The sequence below is a fragment of the Tenrec ecaudatus genome, chromosome 18 (genome assembly GCF_050624435.1).
Source record: "Tenrec ecaudatus isolate mTenEca1 chromosome 18, mTenEca1.hap1, whole genome shotgun sequence".
NCBI lineage: Eukaryota > Metazoa > Chordata > Mammalia > Afrosoricida > Tenrecidae > Tenrec > Tenrec ecaudatus.
The window spans coordinates 39,240,713-39,259,249 of NC_134547.1; the positions used below are offsets into that span (position 1 = coordinate 39,240,713).

The following is an 18,537-nucleotide window of genomic DNA, read 5'->3' on the forward strand; positions in this document are numbered from 1 at the left end:
AAGGGCAAAAATCCAAATGCCCAATAAACATCTGAGAAAATGTTCCCGATTACTAGCCATAAGAGAAATGAAATTAAAACAACTATGAGATACCACCTAAAGCCCTCAAAGATAACCCGATTCAAAAAACCAAAACTAACAAGTGTTGGAGGGGCTGTGGTGAGCGAGGACCACTCCTCCACTGCTGGTGGACCTGGAGGTATGTACGGCCACTAGGGAAATCCATTTGGCAATATCTAAAACATAGGGAAATGGAGCTACCATATATCCAAGCAATCCCCCTACTGGGCTATATATACCCAGAAGAGGCCAGATAAAAACCATGGCCAGACATCTGTGCTCCAATGTTAATCACGGCACGGTTCACAATTGCAAGGCGTTAGAAACAACCCAAATTTCCATCAACGGACTAATAGATTAAACAACTATGGTACATATGTACAATGGAGTACTATGCATCCCTAAAAAGCAGTGGTAAATGTATGAAGCACATCGGCACATGGGAAGAGTTGGAAGAAATCACGCTAAGTGAAGTAAGCCAAGCACAAAAGGACAAGAACAACATGAGTCCGCTGAGGTGAGCATTAAAATGCAAAGGAAGCACAGGGAAAAGCTACTGTATACAGATTCCTGGGGTGAGGTGCAGGTACTATGGCAGGGGCAGACCCAATCCAGGGATACATATGGCAGCCAACTAAAAAGGAGGGGAAAATAAAGGGGGGAGAAGACATGGGCAACAGAGGAACAGGGCACTAACCTGCCCAAGAGGAGGGTGTTGTTTTGATCTCCACAGGAGAGGAAGAGGGGAACCAGTGCGCCAAGACGAGAATGCAGCATACGGGCATGAAGCAGGGAGCCAATAGTGAGATCTAAGGGACTGGTCCCAATCCCAACTATGTGCACAACCCACCCATCCCCCCAGAAGTATTCACTTCAGAGGACCGCACTGAAGCTACTGCTCAAGGACAGAGGCACATCTGATCAGAGCACACAGGGGCAAATAAAAAGGGTAGTAGATAGAGCAGAACACAGCCTGGCCCACCAAACCCCAAGGACTATATTCCTGCTCAGAGCAGCCAATGCACACAGGAACATAGGGCCGCCCCCACAAGGAGACGATGTCCCTCACTGACCTATAGCGCTACAAGGGATAATACTGGAGGCACAGTGTAGGAATTGTGCCCAATCTGACCCCATCACACTGGGTGAAATGCTAAGGGTGTGCACAAAGCAGCAAGGTGAACAAAGCAATTAAATCCCTGGGGAATGCCAAAAATAGACCAGGGCATGGCACCCCATCAGACTGGATTGAAAAACACTCCTAAAGGTCAACAAACAGACCTGGAACTATTTACAGGTTTGTTATATATTTTGTGGTTGATTTTTTTGTGTGTGTTTGTTAATTTTCTTTTGTTCTTTGGTTTTGCTCTGTCTTGTTTTTGTACTTATTATTGTCTCTACATATTTATCTATATAATATAGGCAGGATAAAGAATCTGGAGGAGAAAATAACAAGACCAACAGTTCTGGCAGGACACCAAGGAAGGGAGGCGGGGGAAAGGAAGTGGGTGTTAATAAACCCAGGGATGAGGGAACAACAAGTGATCTAAAATCTATGGCAAGGAGGCCATAGAATGCCTGATAGGACTTGATCAAGGGCAATGTAACTGAGACTAATTACTGAAATTCAAGTGTAGGCCAAACATGATAGTGAGGCAAAAGGAAATAGAGGCAATTGAGCATTTTTAGAGGTATAAATACAGGCATGCATACATGTAAATATATTTATACATAAGGATAGGGAAACAGATCTATGTATATATATTTTTATGTTAAGTATTAAGGTAGCAGACAGACATTGGGCCTCTATTCAAGTAGTCCCTCACTCCAAGTACACTTTGTTCTAATAACCTGGCATTCCGTGATGCTCAGCTTCCCCATACTATTGCTGGAGACAAAATGGTTACATAAGCGAATGTGGTGAAGAAAGGTGATGGTGCCCGGCTATCAAAAGATATAGCATCTGTGGTCTTAAAGGCTTGTAGATAAACAAGCAATCATCTAGCTGAGAAGCAATGAGGTGTCGATGGGTTCAGGTATCAGGCATCAAAGACCCAGAACAAAAAAAATCATATAAATGTGAATGGGGGGAAGGGCAGAGTGGAGACCCAAAGTCCATCTGTAGACAATTGGACAGCCCCTTACAGAAGGGCCACAAGGAAGAGATGAGCCAGTCAGGGTGCAGTATAGCACCGATGAAACATACAGCTTTCCTCTAGTTCTTTAATGCTTCCTTTCCCCACCCCACTATCATGACCCCAATTCTACCTTACAAATCTGGCTAGAGCAGATTTGTAGGCTAGACCTGTACATGGGTACAGGTAAGACTTGGAGACATTGGGAATCCAGGACAGATAAACCTCTCAGGACCAGTAATGAGAGTAGTGATACCAGGAGGGGAAGGGGAAGGTGGGGGGAGCAATGGGGAGCCAATCACAATGACCTACATATAACCCCCTCCCTGAGGGATAGATAACAGAAAAGTGGGTGAAGGGAGGCATTTATAATAATTTATAAATTATCAAGGGTTCATGAGGGAGGGAGGGGGAAAATGAGGAGCTGATACCAAGGACTCAAGTAGAAAGAAAAGGTTTTGAAAATGATGATGGCAACAAATGTGCTTGACACAATGGATGTATATATGGATTGTGATAGGAGTTGTATGAGCCCCCAATAAAATTATTTTTAAATGATTGTGGTAGCAAATGTACAATACTGTTTAATGTGATTGAACTACAGAATTATAGGATATTTGTATTAGTTCCCAATAAAAAGGTTTTGAAAGAATAAAATAAAAAAATCACTCCCCCTCCAATACCCAACTAAAATGCCACTTCTTTCTGTAAAATATTCCCAATCCCACCAGTCTGGAAACTGTAATTGTGTGTACACAGCAGTATTCCCTGGCTAGAAGGACAAACTTCTCATTTATCCATTTTTTATATTTTGGATGGATGGTGATAAGAGCTCTAAGAGCCCCTAATAAACTGATTTAAGAAAAAAAATTGTTTTGTTTTTTAAGGAAATTGAATCCATTATTTGAAACCCCCTAAAAGAAAAATCTCCAGATCCGGGTAGTTTCACTCAAGAGTTGCACCTCTATGTAGGATTGCACAAGCTGTTTCATGAAATAGAAGAAAGGCAAACACTTCACTCCTTTCTTTATAAGCTAATGCAGTAGTCACGCAGCACGTAATGTCCACGACACACTCTATAATACAGCGCATTGGGTGTGCTGGACACTGTACGAACACCATTTTAATACACGGGAGCCACTGTGCTTGCCATCCTGTTGCACCTCTGGGATCCCTTGGCCAGCTCCCTAGACTCGGTCACGAAGGATCCCTTGGCCAGCTCCCTAGACTCGGTCACGAAGGATCCCTTGGCCAGCTCCCTAGACTCAGTCACGAAGGATTTCTTTTATTTTATGTCCAAACTTCCTCTTCCTCCGCTGTTTCCCCTCAAGGAGCCCAAAATCCCAGGCAGAAGCAGGGTAGGGGCTTCCAACATCTGCCCTTCAGTAACTTCTCAGGCCTCCTGTCCTGTTTTCCCTCTGAGGGTTATAAATCTAGCAAAAATATAGGATGTTAGGTTAAATGTGAATTTCAGGCACATAGCAGATACGTTTTAGTCTCTCCTCCATATTGTTATGGTGCATATTTGTATTTTAAAATTAATCTGTTGAGTTTTTGTCAATTTGATCCATTTTAGCAGCATTAGCAGTAGGATGGCCCAGGCCTTTTCTCAGGCCCCTCTGGATGGACTTGAAATCAACTTTTAGTTAACAGCTTATGCAGTAATCATGTGCAGCCTCCAGGAATGTTTTTTAGGCATTAAAACCCCAAATAAACAATTGGCCATTGAGTCAACTCTGACTCAGCATCACCATAGATTTGTGAGAATTATGCTCCATAGAGTTCTCAACAGCTATGACATTTCACTGTTGCTATTGTTGCTAATTATCATCAATTTGATTCCAAATTGTGACAGCCAAGAACGAGAGCACGGTGGAGTTTGATTCTGGAGGCTCTGATACTTACTGGGTGCTCAGGGTAGAAGAGATCCTGGCCCTAGCGTACCACTTGCTTTGCTTTTGATGAACACTTCAGTAAGGTTTGTCCAGAAGCCGTTTCAGGTCAAACATTGATAGACACATATTTCCACATAGAAGAGCATTTGAAAGAGACAAATTCAACAATGCGGTTCATCAAGCTCATGACAATGTGAGAGCAAGAACACAAAGTACAGAAGTGATTAGAAAGATATTGTTTAAAGGGAACTGAGTTCCTATTAAGGGAGATGCAAACTTTTAGACATGGATAATGGTGACAAATGCACAACAAAATAAGCATAATTACCGTATATACTCGTGTGTAAGCCGAGTTTTCCAGCACATTTTTAATGCAGTTTTTGTGGTAAAATTAGGTGCCTTGGCTGAAATTCCTGTTGGCTTATACTCAAGTGTATACAGTAATATCATTGAATTGTATATGTAAAAATAATTAGAATGTCAAATCCTTTGTTACATATATTTCACTGTAATCAAAGTAAAGAGGGAGAGGACTTGGTTATGGAATGGTCCTAACAAGCTGGTGGTGACCAGTTCCCACCCTGATAGACCATGCCCATCAGTACTCAATGTTTAAATGTGTTCTTCAGTTCTTTCAGCATGAAAAAATGCCAAACACACTCTTTCCTTTTGATTTTTTAACTCCAGGTTACTGCACATTTCATTATACTCCTTTATTTTGTCTTCTTAAGCCACCTTTTGAAATCTGGTCAGCTGTTTTACACCTTCATTTCTTCTCTTGCTTACTCTGTTCAAGAGCAAGTTTCTGGGTCTCTTCTGACATGCATTTTGTGATTTCTTTCTTTCCTATCTCTTGAATAATCTTTGCTTTCATGTATGATGTCCTTAATGTCACCCCAGGCCGCAGTTACATAATCTCCTGTCAACTTGAGAGAAGGGGTGGAGTCTAGCCTGTCAATCAGGTTGCAGCTGGATAACCTCATTTTGGAGAAGAGATTGAGATAAATAGCTCACTGGACGCCAGACCCACTCTTCTTTGCTTTCCCTTTCCTGCTGTTGAAACACTCCAAGTGGAAGAGGAGACCCGTGGATGGTGCGTTGAAATGCTTCCACTGCCACTAGATCCACATGACTGTCTACCCACCAGCCTATTATCTTCCTGTATTTGGCATCATTGCATGTGCAACTTGAGCCTAAAGAGGTATTTATGAACTAGTGTTGGGCAAATGAGCTAATATTGAACTTAAGGACTTGATCTGGACTAGGATGGGATGTTTTCTCAATATACAATTAGTCCTTTCATACAGCCGAGAAACTCAATCCTCTAGGGTATAGAGGAGCAAGGATGTTACTTTGAAGTAGAAAAATATTTCTATTTGAATTGCGGTGCTGGAGAAGAAAATTGAAAGTGCCTTGGACTGCTAAAAGGACAAACAAATCTGTATTGGAAACAGTAAGGCCAGAGTGCTCCTTAGAGGCAGCAAGTTTGGCAAGACTTTGCCTTCCATACTTTGGATCTATTGTCAGGAGCGAGCAGTCCCTGGAGAGGGACATCATGTTTGGTAAAGTGGAGGGGTGGAGGGAAAGAGAGAGGGCCTCAATGAGATGGACAGACACAGTAGCTGCATTAATTGGCTCCGACGTAGGGACAATGTGAGGATGGCACAGGACCATGCAGTAGTTCATTCTGTTGTGTATAAGTCGCTATGGGGCGGACCTGACTTGATGGTACCTAACAACAATCATTAGCCTGCGGGGTGTGATGAAGGAGGAAGTGATTAAGGCCTCTGTTTGGGGGTCATACAAACAAAGGTTTGCACTGTAGTCTCTCTTTGGGCTTGTAACTCTGACACAAGTATTCCAAAACTAGAAACATGAACTTTGGGGGAGGAAGAGACATGGATTAAGGTTCGATAGATGTCTGCCGCATTCTGTACCTGAATCAAAATGCTCCCTTAAATGGTCTCACACGGCCCAGTAACATGTGTTTTTGGCAGAAAGTAAAGAAGAACCTCATTCTCTTTCCCTTCCAAGGGTGTTTCTCATTTCTATCTGAATGGATTCTCTCTCTTCCATATGAAAAACAAAACAAACAAGACAGCTCTTTGCCCGCAAGTCAGTGCTGACTCACAGTGACCCCTGTGGGTTTCTGACACGGTCACTGTTGACGGAGTAGAGAGCCCAGTCTTTCTCCCTCGGAGCTGCTGGTGCTTTCGAACTGCTGACGGTCACTGTTGACGGAGTAGAGAGCCCAGTCTTTCTCCCTCGGAGCTGCTGGTGCTTTCGAACTGCTGACCATGTAGCTCGCAGCCCAGTGCCTAACCACTACGCCACCAGGGCTCCTTCTGTAGTATGGAGGTGAGACATACAATATGCACTCCAGTCTCCCCGTGGACTAGCACTTTCTCCAAACACTGTTGTCTGGACCTCCAACGGGGGTCTTGGGGGCCCAAATGGCTGTGGAAAGGGTGGTGAGTTTATAACATGTCTGCAGGGTGGTGTTTCTGTAGATTTCAAAGTCTGAATCTCTCTCTCTCTCTCTCTCTCTCTCTCTCTCTCACACACACACACACACACACACACACACACACACAATCCCAAGGTCCCTCTAGGTAAGCAGGAAAGGGCTGTGAAGGGAGGGACCTGTTAAACACGAGGAGGCAGAGGGAGAGACTGATTTTCTAAAGACTCCCTCTAGTTCCACTCCTTCACCCCTGTCAGCAAGCCCAGCCCATAAGAGGCACCCCAGGAAAGGGGTTGACGTGACCGAAAATGACTAATGCCCCACTGAGACAGCCCCAGCTCTGGCCTGGCTGCCGGCCAGATAGTCCAGAGCCACTTTCCAAGGACACGGAGGGCAAATGTTCCTGACAAGATTCCCTGAGGACAATTTCTTCCCAGCCTAGCCCTCCTCGTGGGTCCCCCAGGGGCTTGTGAGGCCTGGAGCAGGAACGGCCAGGGGCCCTGAGGCGACGTCAGGCCTCTGGGTTCCAACCTGGGTCACAGCAAGTTTTCATTTCAAGGACAAGCTCGCAGACCACTTGTCTGGCCTACAGGATAAAAGCCCACAAACAGTGGAGACGGGAGTCTGGCTCATCTACCCACAGTGTGTCAGAGGCTTCCATATCCAGCCCCCCCAACCCCTCAGGGCACATGCCTCCCAGGGACATGTTTCACATACCAGGGAAGCCCCAGCAGCCCCTCCCGCAGCTGCCTGATATGTTGGGGGTAGGCTAGGCAAAGGCCCCCATAGGCCTTTCTTTAGCTCTCCCTCAGCAGGCCCCAGAAAACCCTGGATTGGGGCCTCTAGAGGAGTGATTTTTGCAGTAAAAGAAGGGGGCTATCCTCCCCAAGTGAGGAGATGGGGGAGGGGGGGGCAGTAAGAGGTGGGGAAGGGGCAGCTGAATGGAGTGGGGTCCACCCCAGCAGGAGGCCACAGAGCAGAGCAGAGGAGCCGCTCCAAGTGTTTTTATGTGCCTGCTGATGGGCTTTCAACCCTTACCCGCAAGGAGGCCTTCTCATCTTCGATGGTGGGGGGCAGATTTCAAAGGAGATGCTGCAGCTGAAAGGGTTTCATAAGACCCTGGTCTTTTTATCAAACCCAAATCACTCCCACCCAGCAGCAAGGAGAGGAGGACTAAGAAAAAACGGTTCCAAGGAGATGTGTCCCTGAGTCATCGTCACTGCCCCAGTGTGGTGAGGCGGCAAGGCCACATCAGAGCTCGCCCTCTACAGAAAGGTCAATGTAAAGTCTGGGTCCCCAGCGGGCGTGCCTCAGAACCCCAAGGCTCCGAGTTTATGAGACGGCAGTCAAGCTCAGCAGTGCCAGTGCTTCCCCTTAAGTCCCTTGGTGCCACTAAGGGAAACGTTTACCCAAGCCACCTCCAGGGTGACCATTCTGGACCCAAGCCACTTAGCCTGCACAGGAAGCGATCTCTAGGTCCTCAGTAGGTTTTTATTAGAACTGCAAAGCTGCCTCAAACCAGGACGCCTGTTCCTGCTTCACTCTCATGCACACACCTCACCAGGCCCCTGCCACCTTCCCAAGCGCAGTGCCATCAAGCTACACAGCACAAGCCAATATAAATGATATCCCGTCCCTGCTCCACCTCCTCGACCAGATCAAGATGAAGTCAGTCTCTTCCCATTGTGTTCCCCCCAAACAGAGCTATCAGGTTCATCTTCCTAAAGCATTCGGCTTAAGCCACCCCTACTTCAAGACCTTCAATGGCTCAATTACTGTTTAAGTCAAAGGTTGCACACTCAGGTGCCCACGAGCACCAGGCTGGGGAGACAATTGAGCAAAGCAGCCGGTGGGAATACCAGAGGGACATGGATACTGGGAACACATGCCCTGTCTAAGGAGGCAGATGCCATGGAGGTCTGCCAGCGAGGCCACATGGGACTATGTACCCCATCCTGCCACCTCTGCTGGTTTTCTAAGAAAAGCCAAATGGAACGTCTACCAGGAAAATCTACCACAGGTCCAACACATGTGGACCTGGCCTTCACAGCCATCTCCATGGCTTGGTCCAAACCACTGCTTACCCCCCACTAACAAGATGTTCCCACAGGAGATGCTCCATCCAGCCAGGCCAGGTTTCTCTCAGCTCCCCAAACCCACCTCCTCTGCTCTTACCTCTGAGCTTTGCACACCCCACACAGCACTCCCCACTTCTCAACCTACCAACACAAGGACTACCTCCTCCACATGCTCCTGTGACGGCTCTCCTTACTGAGACGGTTTCTACGACCAGGATCCACTCTGCCACAGAGAACACGCTTCGTCCTTCAAAGCCCACATCTTTCTGACGGATCTTTCTGCTAGATTCAGACCCAACGGTCCCTGTGCCAGAAACATGAACTGCTCTCGTCGCAGTTAACTGGATGTCCATCTGTCTCTCCCACAGACAGGCCCTTATGACAGGGCCTCTCTAAGCCCAGACCTACGCAGGGGCTCTAGAGATGACAGCCTACTTTTCTCAGATACTGGCTCCGCTGCCTCCTGATGATGAGAACTTAGATAAGTTATATAACCTCTATAAGTGCCTGGTCTGTAGGAGAGACTCCCTATGAAATGTGAATTTCCAGTATTGCATAGTATGCGTGCCGCAGTGTGCCCTGTGGATGGCTGGAAGCTCTCAGCGCACAGGGGCCAGGCCCTGCAGCCCTCTATCACCCACGGAGACCATCACAAAGCTTGCATCCAACAGGTGCTTAATCAGAGTTCTTTGATAGATTATACTCATGAAGGGCAAGTTGGTGGGTGTATGACGACAGGTGGGGCCAGCTACCCAGGGTCTAGCTGGCACAGGGGCCTCAAGCTCATGCCATGCGACCACACATCGCATCTGTGTGAGAAGACATCTGCAATTGCATAAACGTCTCGCCTGAACTGAAATTTCAGCTTTGAAGACTGGAGCTACTTGTTGCCGCCTCTCCAGACCTCCAACACCCACATATCCTGGGAACACAGCCAGCTCACAGCGCTGCTGACGATGTGGATCAGGGGCCCTCTCCAGCCACCAGACAGAAGGCTGACCTTCAGCTCTCACCCAGGCCCAGTTGCCCACCAGTCCCTCTTCCTAGCTTTAGATAAGAACCAGTTTTTTTGCCCTTGATTGGAGGGGATGCAGCTTCCAGGCTATGCAGAAAAGGAAAGGTGGATGAAGAAAGAAAGGGGAAGAAAAAAACAACATACCCTTGAAATCACTGTGGTCCAATTAACCAGGCTCTCACCCCTCATGCTTACAAACAGGAACACGTATTAACACCTGCTACAAAGGCAAACATTTTTAGATATCTTCATCTTCACCTCATTGGCACTCCCTTGAAATTGTACGCAGCAGCTGGCTTACTGCAGGAATGCTATTTGGTGCTCTACGTGGGTAGGGGGCTTGCTAAGAGAAGAAATTAGAAAGCAGTCGATCTGCAGGTCAGCTTGAACTCCCAAGGTTCCACCTGCCCTTCCTGGCTTCTCCCCATCCTTCTGGGTGTCCACCCACACCGCTGCAATCAGCACCTGCAGGGGACTCCCTCAGGTTGGTAGAAGAGGTCTAGAAAAGGGAGAAAGCTGAGACAATAGATACTCAAATCCACGGAGCAAGGTGCCACCCTGAGCACATCTCTAAAGACTGCCTATTTGATGTAAAATGTTGAGGATGGCAAAAGGTAGAGCAAGCCAGACTCAGACACCGCTGGTTCGAAGCACAGTTTGCCACGCTCACTCATACAGCTGATTACCACCCATCTGTCAGTTTGTTCGACTGTGGTGGCTGTGAGGCTGGACATTACGGCACTTGTGTTTCAGACAGCAAGGTAGACTGGTATCAGAGAAGCTTCTAGACTATGGTAGACCAGGAAGAAAGCACTGTGATCTACTTCTGAAATCAATTAATGAAAACCTATGGGTCACAACAGAGCCTTGCTAACATCCTGTGTTGGACATGGCATTAGGAGATATAAATTGCTAGACATAATGTCTGGGGGAGGAAAAAGGCCAAAGAAAGCAATGGGGACCCTCGGTGCAAGGGATTGTTACAATAGCTCCAAAAATGAGCGCAACACACTGGCAGCAGTGAGGAGGCGGCGGACTGGGCAATGATTTGTGCTGTTATAGTTCATGTCACCACGACTCAAAAAATTACTGGCAGTGAGCAACAATCAAAGCTGTGCATACCCATATCCTATGAGCCAGCCACTCTGCTCTTAGAAATAGTACTACTAAAAGTGTGCGCGCGTGTTTAGCAAAAGATAGACAAGAAAGGTCTTAGCAGCATTGGTTGAAGTAGGTCCAACAGAAAGAAAGAAAGAAAAGAGGGAAGGAAAGAAAGGGAGGAAGGGAGGGAGGAAGGAAGAAAGAATTCAAATGCCCACCAAGCATAGAACAGATCAATGTGGGTTAGTGTGTGAAAATAGAAAGGATAATCTCAAACTACAGCCAATAATATGAATGAACAAAAGATGAAATGCCATACTAAATAAGTAGATACTATATGATTTCATTATATAAAGTGAAACCAACCTATCCTACTACTAAGCATCAGGATGGAGTTCTCTCTGTTGGCAAGGAGTCTTGAGGGAGCTAAGGGAGAAGTTTCTGGAATGCTGAGAGAGGCCTGCTTCTTGATTGGTGTTGAGTTTACAGAGGTCACATGTGGTTCATGAAGCTGTTCGCCTACTTGGTTTTTATGAATGTGTACAATAAAAAATTTTGTAAGGCAGTAGTCTGTTGGCATGGCTACTCTTAAGACGATAGCGACAAGTCGTTATATGGGGGGAATGGTACAAATAAAGAAAAGGTTAGTTAGGGTGATCAGTACATTCTTGCAGCTCACTGGTCAAGCTTAGGGAAGGTGATCCCACATCCATCCAAGGGCCATGAAGTCAAGACAAGAGGAGCTCTCCACATCGCAAAACTACCCCATCCTTTGAGACTACCTTTCCCTTCGGTCCTCTGGGTCATCCAGTCAGGTGCCCTCCTGCTGCCAGGGAGATCACACCCATCCACAACAGGCCCGTCAAATAGGAGACCTTGGAAGATCCCCTTCTAGAAAGGCTGGTTTTTCCAAAATCAAGCCAATACCACCTCGAAGAGGAATAGGAAAAAATACCGAAGTAACTTTTGTAGGCATTCTATTGTGACAATGGGCCTGAGGAATTCACCACGCTCAGTGGGGGAACGAGAGCGGTGAGTCTATTCAATGTCATGACATTCCAAATTGAAGCATAATTGCCCCGGAGTGCTTGACAACTGTAAAGCACTTCTTTTCAGAAACGGAGGGAAATTTATGCTCCCTCAGAAGTGGAAGAGATTGTCAGAAAGTCTGATTGTGATGTGAATGGAGGCGCAGCAAGAACGCTCAGATGGAGAAAGCTTTCGGGGTCTGACATTTTTACTCCCGTTCGAAACGTCTCAAAAACAGCCGCGATGACCCCATCCTTTGCCCTTAAAGCTGGCGAAAAGATGGTTGAAACCACAATTTTCAAAACCCAAAGAATAGCCCCAGTATGGCTGCGAGAAAATGGTCTCTTACCAATCATGTGGTTGGCAACATGGATTTGGATCTCTCTCTCGTTCTCAAACGTCATCTGGCACTTGATGCACTGGTATGTCTTTTTCTGTTGGGAAACCAAAAAGAAAGGAAGAGGGCATTAGAACGCACAGAAGGGAAAAAAGCAAACGTTTCCTGAAGGGACTGGGTCAGAATTTTCCAGGATGCCTCTGACCCACCCAGGTCTCATGAGCTAGTCTCTTCCCATCTCCCCCTGATTCCTAACAGATTCGAGGTATCGCGTTACATGGGAAATGTTCCTGTACTACGTCTGGGGAAACTCTCCCACCCCACAGTGAGAGCACACCAGAATCACCCCAAGGCAGTGGAGGGAGGTGGGCTTGCTGATAATGAGTTCAAATCCATCTACTTATCCATCCATTTACCCATCCATTCATTTATCACCTACCTACCCATTCACCCATTTACTCATCTCCCCATCCATCTACCCTCCCAATCATGCATCTGTCACCCATCCATCTGTGTACCCAGGCACCCATCAACCAATCTACCAACTCATTCATCCTTTCATGAACCTATCGCTAATGCATTTCCCAAGAGGCTAAGCAGGCGCTCATACAAACCATGTGACCCTACAGCAATTTTAGGATCTACACAAGGAACAATGACCAACTGCCTTTGAGCACGAGTGGGGGCTAAGGAAGGAGCAGAACAATGGAGGCTGTAAGGAGCTTCAATGTTTTGGAAGGCCGGTCTCAAAAGAGTAGCGCTGACTCCTTGAACACATGAGCCTGGGTGGTGATGAAAGCAAGTCCTGTGGCCAGAGGGGTGGCTGCTTGTTTGGGGGAATGATGGTGGCTGTGAGTTTGCTTTGGTTTGGGTGGGGGGGGGGGGGGGTAGGAAGGGCCTATCGCATGTTTAGTAGAGAAACTGGCTCCTGGAGTGATGAAGCTTCTCTTGGTCTCTGGCAAGTAGAGGATGCTGGTTCTGTTGGCTGAGCGACCAGATCCCACATTGAACATGTGGGATGAGTCACTGGCAGGGGTGGGAGGGGAAGTTTGATGGAGGTTCCACCCAGACCTGGTTTCCATAAACATGTCTGCTCCCTCATCTCTAAGCCTCTGCCTGTGCCATTTCCTCTATCTAGAACATCCTCTCTGTCCCTCAAATGTCCAGAATGGGTTCAGGACATCTCTGGCCCCTGTGGATACAATAAACACACATCGTTAGTTTGCACACTTCTGTCACGGCAGACTCACCTCTACACCATGAGTACCCAGAGAGCCCAAACTAGCAAATAGGTTTTGTCCACCTGTGCAGTTCCCACGGCCAGCCAAAAGTAAGTACTCAGGAAGCATTTGAGCAAAATAATATATGAACAAAGTTGCAAGTGAGCAAGGTTATGCAAACAATACACTCAAAGGTCTCTATAAGGGCGGACGGACCAAGAAAATCAAAGATGCTTAGAGCTGGTATGTTCCCATCACCTGGCAGAGGGGCTGGCTCAGAGTGTCTAATAATTATCTAATGGTTCTCATTCTCGTTACTATTATTCATCCTTCTTCCCGTACTGTTGGGCCTTGCCTCTAGTGTCCTCAAGGGCCGTGGGCTGGGAGCTCAGCACACCATCAGTACAGCCCAGCAGGTGCAGAAGCAGGCACCAAGTAAGGAAACACCGCACGGCAGGGAGTGAAGAGAGTATGGGGCTAGAGCCCAGCATCACAAGCAGGAGGAGGCAAAGGGACTGTAGGGGCAAGGTCTTCTGAGGACGCGGCAGCCCCAAGTTAGTACCTTAGCTCAGCTCCAGGTCTGTGTTCACCAAAAGATGTTCTTGTTTAAGTCATACATTCTCTCTCAGGTCTCTCTCTCTCTCTCACGCACGCACCCCCTCCACCGGGCAGACCTCAGTAAAAGAATGAATGAGTGAACGAATACATGAAAGCAAGAAAGCAGCACACCCCTGGCACGCATCCCAAGGAAGCCCAAGTAGACCTGCAGAATGAGAACTGCCAAGCCCTGCGGGTGGGTGGGTACGGGGGGGGGGGGTGAGCTGCCACCAAGGCTAAGAGAGAAAGAATGACCACCTTGGAGACGACCTGGGGAGGGGACAGCCACAGGGAGTCCAGCCCCACGATGGGAACAGCCCATGGCTGATCTCTTAAAGGCAGGAGAGAAGCGGGCTAAACTCTGGGTTGCACCAAGAGGTTGTCCCCAGAGCCCCTGAGAGTCAGTCAACTGCCAGGCAAGTGGGTCCTTCCTGGTGGGGAAATGGGCCCCAGGGAAAGGCAGAGGCAGCACCATCCTGCACGCATATATCCATGTATAAGCACGCAGACACCCTCAGCCCCACTCACCACCACACACAGACACTCCAACAGTCTACCCACAAATTGACCATGCGAAACGGGGACTTCCTCAGAAACTCACAAGCTCACACAGGTCAAGAGAGCCAAGTTCATCCTCAGAGACGTACTTCCGCTCCCATCTTTCACTGAAATGTGGCTCTCCTCACCCACCATTCTCCAGCCTGCCCCCAGATGCCCGAGCAGCACACGCAGACCCCAGTGCTCCCACTTGATTACCCCAAGGCTCGAGCTGCCCGCCCGTCAGGTGGGCGGGGAAAAGGCCCAGGGGAGAACCCTCACTCACTCACCCCTCACCTCCCCCTGACTCCCTTTTGCATCTCCCTTAGGACCCTCAGCCCTGGCCCTGACACCTCTGCCCCTGGGAGTCCTTCCTGCTCTCAGGCTTCAGCCCCATTAAGAGACATAATCACAGCAAAATAGAACTTGGCATTCAAAGCGCCTCTTCTGCTACAGGCCCCTTGCCTGGACAGGTTCAGGAGCTCCCAGATGGAGCTCTGGAGTCTGTGGCTGAGCCATCTCTGAGAGGAGCCCAGGGCAAAGGGAGAATGTGCTTGGGGACACAGACACAAGAGAGGGAGGGTACAGGAGAGGAGACAGCCGTCTGGTTTACCCATGTGATTTCCAGGATCCTGCTCATGGCAAATATTCACTGAGCACCTACTACGTGTTGGGCACCCTCAAAAGGAACCTCACTGACACAGCGAAGCTGTCGGTCCCACTGGCCCCGATAGCCAGGCCTCCCTGCCAAGCACAGTTTGGTGCCAGAAAGCTGGTATGACCTGGACTAAGTCCCCTCAGTTAGATGTCAGAGCCCTGGTCCGCCCACTGAGCAGAGAAAGACACCCTGGGCTGCCAGGAAGCAATGGGGGCCAGATCTGCCCACACTGGCCTCCACGTAGGGCGAGGCTGTTATTACCCATAAACAGAGGGGGAGGTGGAATACTCAGCGTTTCACGCTCCAACCAACAGCAGCCTCAACCCCACAGGAACCCAGTCCTCTGAGGGCTAGTTGCTATGGATACTCTCCCGAGGGTCCCAGCCTGCCAGCCCCCAAGCCCCTGCACAGCCCCCAGGGTCTGCTCTTCCATGAGTAAGTCCTAGGGGAGGGGGTGGGCTAGTAGACAGCTGGGCCCCTGCCCCAGGGCATGCCCAGGCAGGGGGCAGGGCTCCACAGGGTGTACAGGGAGCTACCTAGGCTTTGTCTAACTCCTTTCTGTGCTGCCCATCTGCTCAGGCCTTAAGGAAGCCAAAGATGTGACTTGTAGCTCGCTCCCCCTCTCGTGAGACCAGGGAGCAGGAAGAAGGAGGCCTGTCAGGCCCTCGGCAAACAAACCCCCTCAGAGTTGAAGCCCTGCCCTGCCCCACACGGCTGTGCGTGTTGGGCACATGGCTTCCCGTGCTGAGCCTGGGTCTCCAAAGCAAGTCACAAGACAACCCTGGGCCATTGTCAGGGCCGTGAGATGAGAGCAGCGGGCATTTTAAGAAGGGGTAACCTGACGCTAGCCTGGTAACCAAAAGGCTGGAGGTTCGACCCCACCTCCTGTCTCTGGAGGAGAAAGCACGGGCCATCTCTTCTGTAAAAGATGACCGTTTAGAAAACCCGGGGCAAAAAGAGGAGCTGATCCCAAGGGCTCAATGGAAAGGAAATGTCTAGAAAAGAACGATGGCATGTATGTACGAATAGGTCGGATACAATTGATATACAGATTGTAACAAGAGCTGTTTGAGCCCCCAATAAAATGATTATTTAAAAACAATAGCAAACCCTATGGCGCAGTTCAACTTTGCACAGGTGCCTAGCAACAGCAGCGCCGGGGTCTTTAAGGAAGCAGACACTGTCGAGGCGATTCTGACGCGTGGCAGGCCCTTACGTGTCGGAGGACGCTCAACTCCAAACAGGGCTTTCAGAGATCCATTTGTCAGAAGTCAACCGCCAGGTTTTCCTTTTCAGGCCCCTCTGTATGGACTTGAAGTGCCAACCTTTCCGTTAGCAGCCAGTCACTTTAACTCTTAGCCCCAATACTCAGGGACAAAAGAGCTCTCTAAGAAAAGAAATGTAAAACCAAATCAAGAGATAGAGATTGGGGAGAGGGCCCAGAGAGCCCAAAGTTGGGCTCTGGAGGTGGCATCAGGGCACTCCACTGCAGTGGCAAGCAGAGTAAAAGGAAGGGTGCCCAAGGGACCAGAGACGCAGTCTCACCACCCTGCACCACAGCCGGAACATGGAGGGATGACTCTCCTGGTCTCCATCACAGTGGACCTCCAGCAGGACAGTCAGAGTGGGCGGGGGCACCAGGCCCTGACATGGTTCAAATCCCTTCTCTGTCTTCCGGAAGGTGGAGGATCTTGCCAAATGACCTAACGGTTCTATTCCTCAGTTTCCTCATTTGTAAAACCAGCTTTATGCATACTAAAGGGAAACTGTAAGTCGGTGGTATAAAGGGTGGCTGGGCTCAGTGGCCAATGAAAGGCTGGCAGTTCCAGTTCACCCAGAGGTGCCTCAGAAGAACGACGTGGTGAACAACTTCTGAAAAACGGAAACGTTCATGGCAATAAGCCCAAAGCAGCACAGATCCAGTCTGACACCCAGGGAACCACGGTGAGTCCGTCAACTCAATGGCAACTGGTTTAAGCATTAAATAGATATAAAATACTTGGCACGTCATTAACCCTCCATAAGGGTGAGATATTATTTAAAAACCAACCAACCAGTGCCATCGAATCATTTCCAAGGCACAGCCATCCTATGTAGGGTTTAAGAGACTGTTAAGTCTTAATGGGAACACACGGCCTCATCTCTTCTGGAGGAGTGGCAGGGGGGGTTGAACTGCTGACCTTGGCAGTTGGCAGCCAATGACTAACCCGCAGCCTCATCAAGGCTCAATCACAAAGGGGTGGGGGTGGAGATGGGGGTGGGGAAGTAATGTTTACTAGGTGCACAGAACTTATTTAATGTCAGTGAGCAAGATGATGGCGCCAGTGGAGAAATATTCACAATATTTAATAACTGATAAGGCACTGCTCAATCAGGGCAGACACTGGTTAAAAATATCAGAGCAGCCCCCAGGATCGTCTCAGGATGGGCACCCTGACAAGGAGCACCAGCACCATTACTGGTACCCTCCAGCTTTGCAGGTGAGGCCAGAAGTCCGGAGACGCCAATCACCGCTAGAAAAAGAGTGAGGATTTTAACCCAGGCATCTGACTCCAGGCCCAAGTGCTCCCCAGCCTGCACACACTGCCCTTGCCCGCAGCGACCCTGCAGCTGAGAGAGATAGGCAGCGGGGTCCAGCACCCATGCTCAGGATCTCTGAGGCAGGAAGGCTTAGAGAGGGTGGAGCTCGAAGGAGCTATCTGTTCTGGAGAGGTCTTTCGAGGTGGGACTTTGGGACCCAGTCGGGGCACACAGCTCTGTCCTCCATTAGAACGTTTCTCTCCTCCTGCTCACTGGGTCTCAGCATGCCCATCTGGAACACGGCTGGGTCAGGAGACGCCTTCACGCCAGGATTCTCCATCTGCCCTCTCCACCTCTTCTCTTTTTCTTCCTTTTCTTCCATCTCCCTCTCCAAATCATAGAGTCCTAGGCTCTAATCCTGAGATCCGTCTTCCCACAAGCACCTGTAGCCAGCAACCCTACCCAAATCCTGCCTCCCCACTAGTGACGCCAGCAGCGGCGGCGGAAATAGCAACACAAACTCTGTGGGAGTCCCCAGGTCTGGTCTTTCGAACAGCCAAGGGGCACATCAAGGGGCACCGGGCAGGTTATGGGCGCACCATCCTGGAACCTCAGATCCTATACCTCAGCCCCCTGTGGGTCTAACTGTAGCCTAGATCTATCGTGGAGTCCACGGCTCAGAATCCCGGAGGCCCTCCTGGTTCATGGAAAGGCAAAGTCTACTTCTGCTTCACCTTGGCTCCGTAGACACCCCCCAGCATAGTAGGTGCGCAGGACGAATGCGACTAGTAAAGAAATCTATCAATAATAGCACTAATTGGAACCATTTCCAGGGTCCTTGCACGCATCAGCAACTGCACTAATGATGATGGTGATCACAATACCAACTGG

At 48.9% G+C, this 18,537-nt stretch overlaps 1 protein-coding gene across 2 annotated transcripts in view; it reads right to left on the minus strand.

Moving 5' to 3' along the window:
- Positions 1 to 18,537, minus strand: part of ZNF423 (zinc finger protein 423) — a 413,333-nt gene that overhangs the window by 141,266 nt on the left and 253,530 nt on the right. For both annotated transcript variants that reach the window (XM_075537034.1, XM_075537036.1), the window contains one exon: positions 12,127 to 12,211. In XM_075537034.1, coding sequence (XP_075393149.1) covers positions 12,127 to 12,211 — 85 coding nt within the window. The remainder of the gene's footprint in view (positions 1 to 12,126; positions 12,212 to 18,537) is intronic.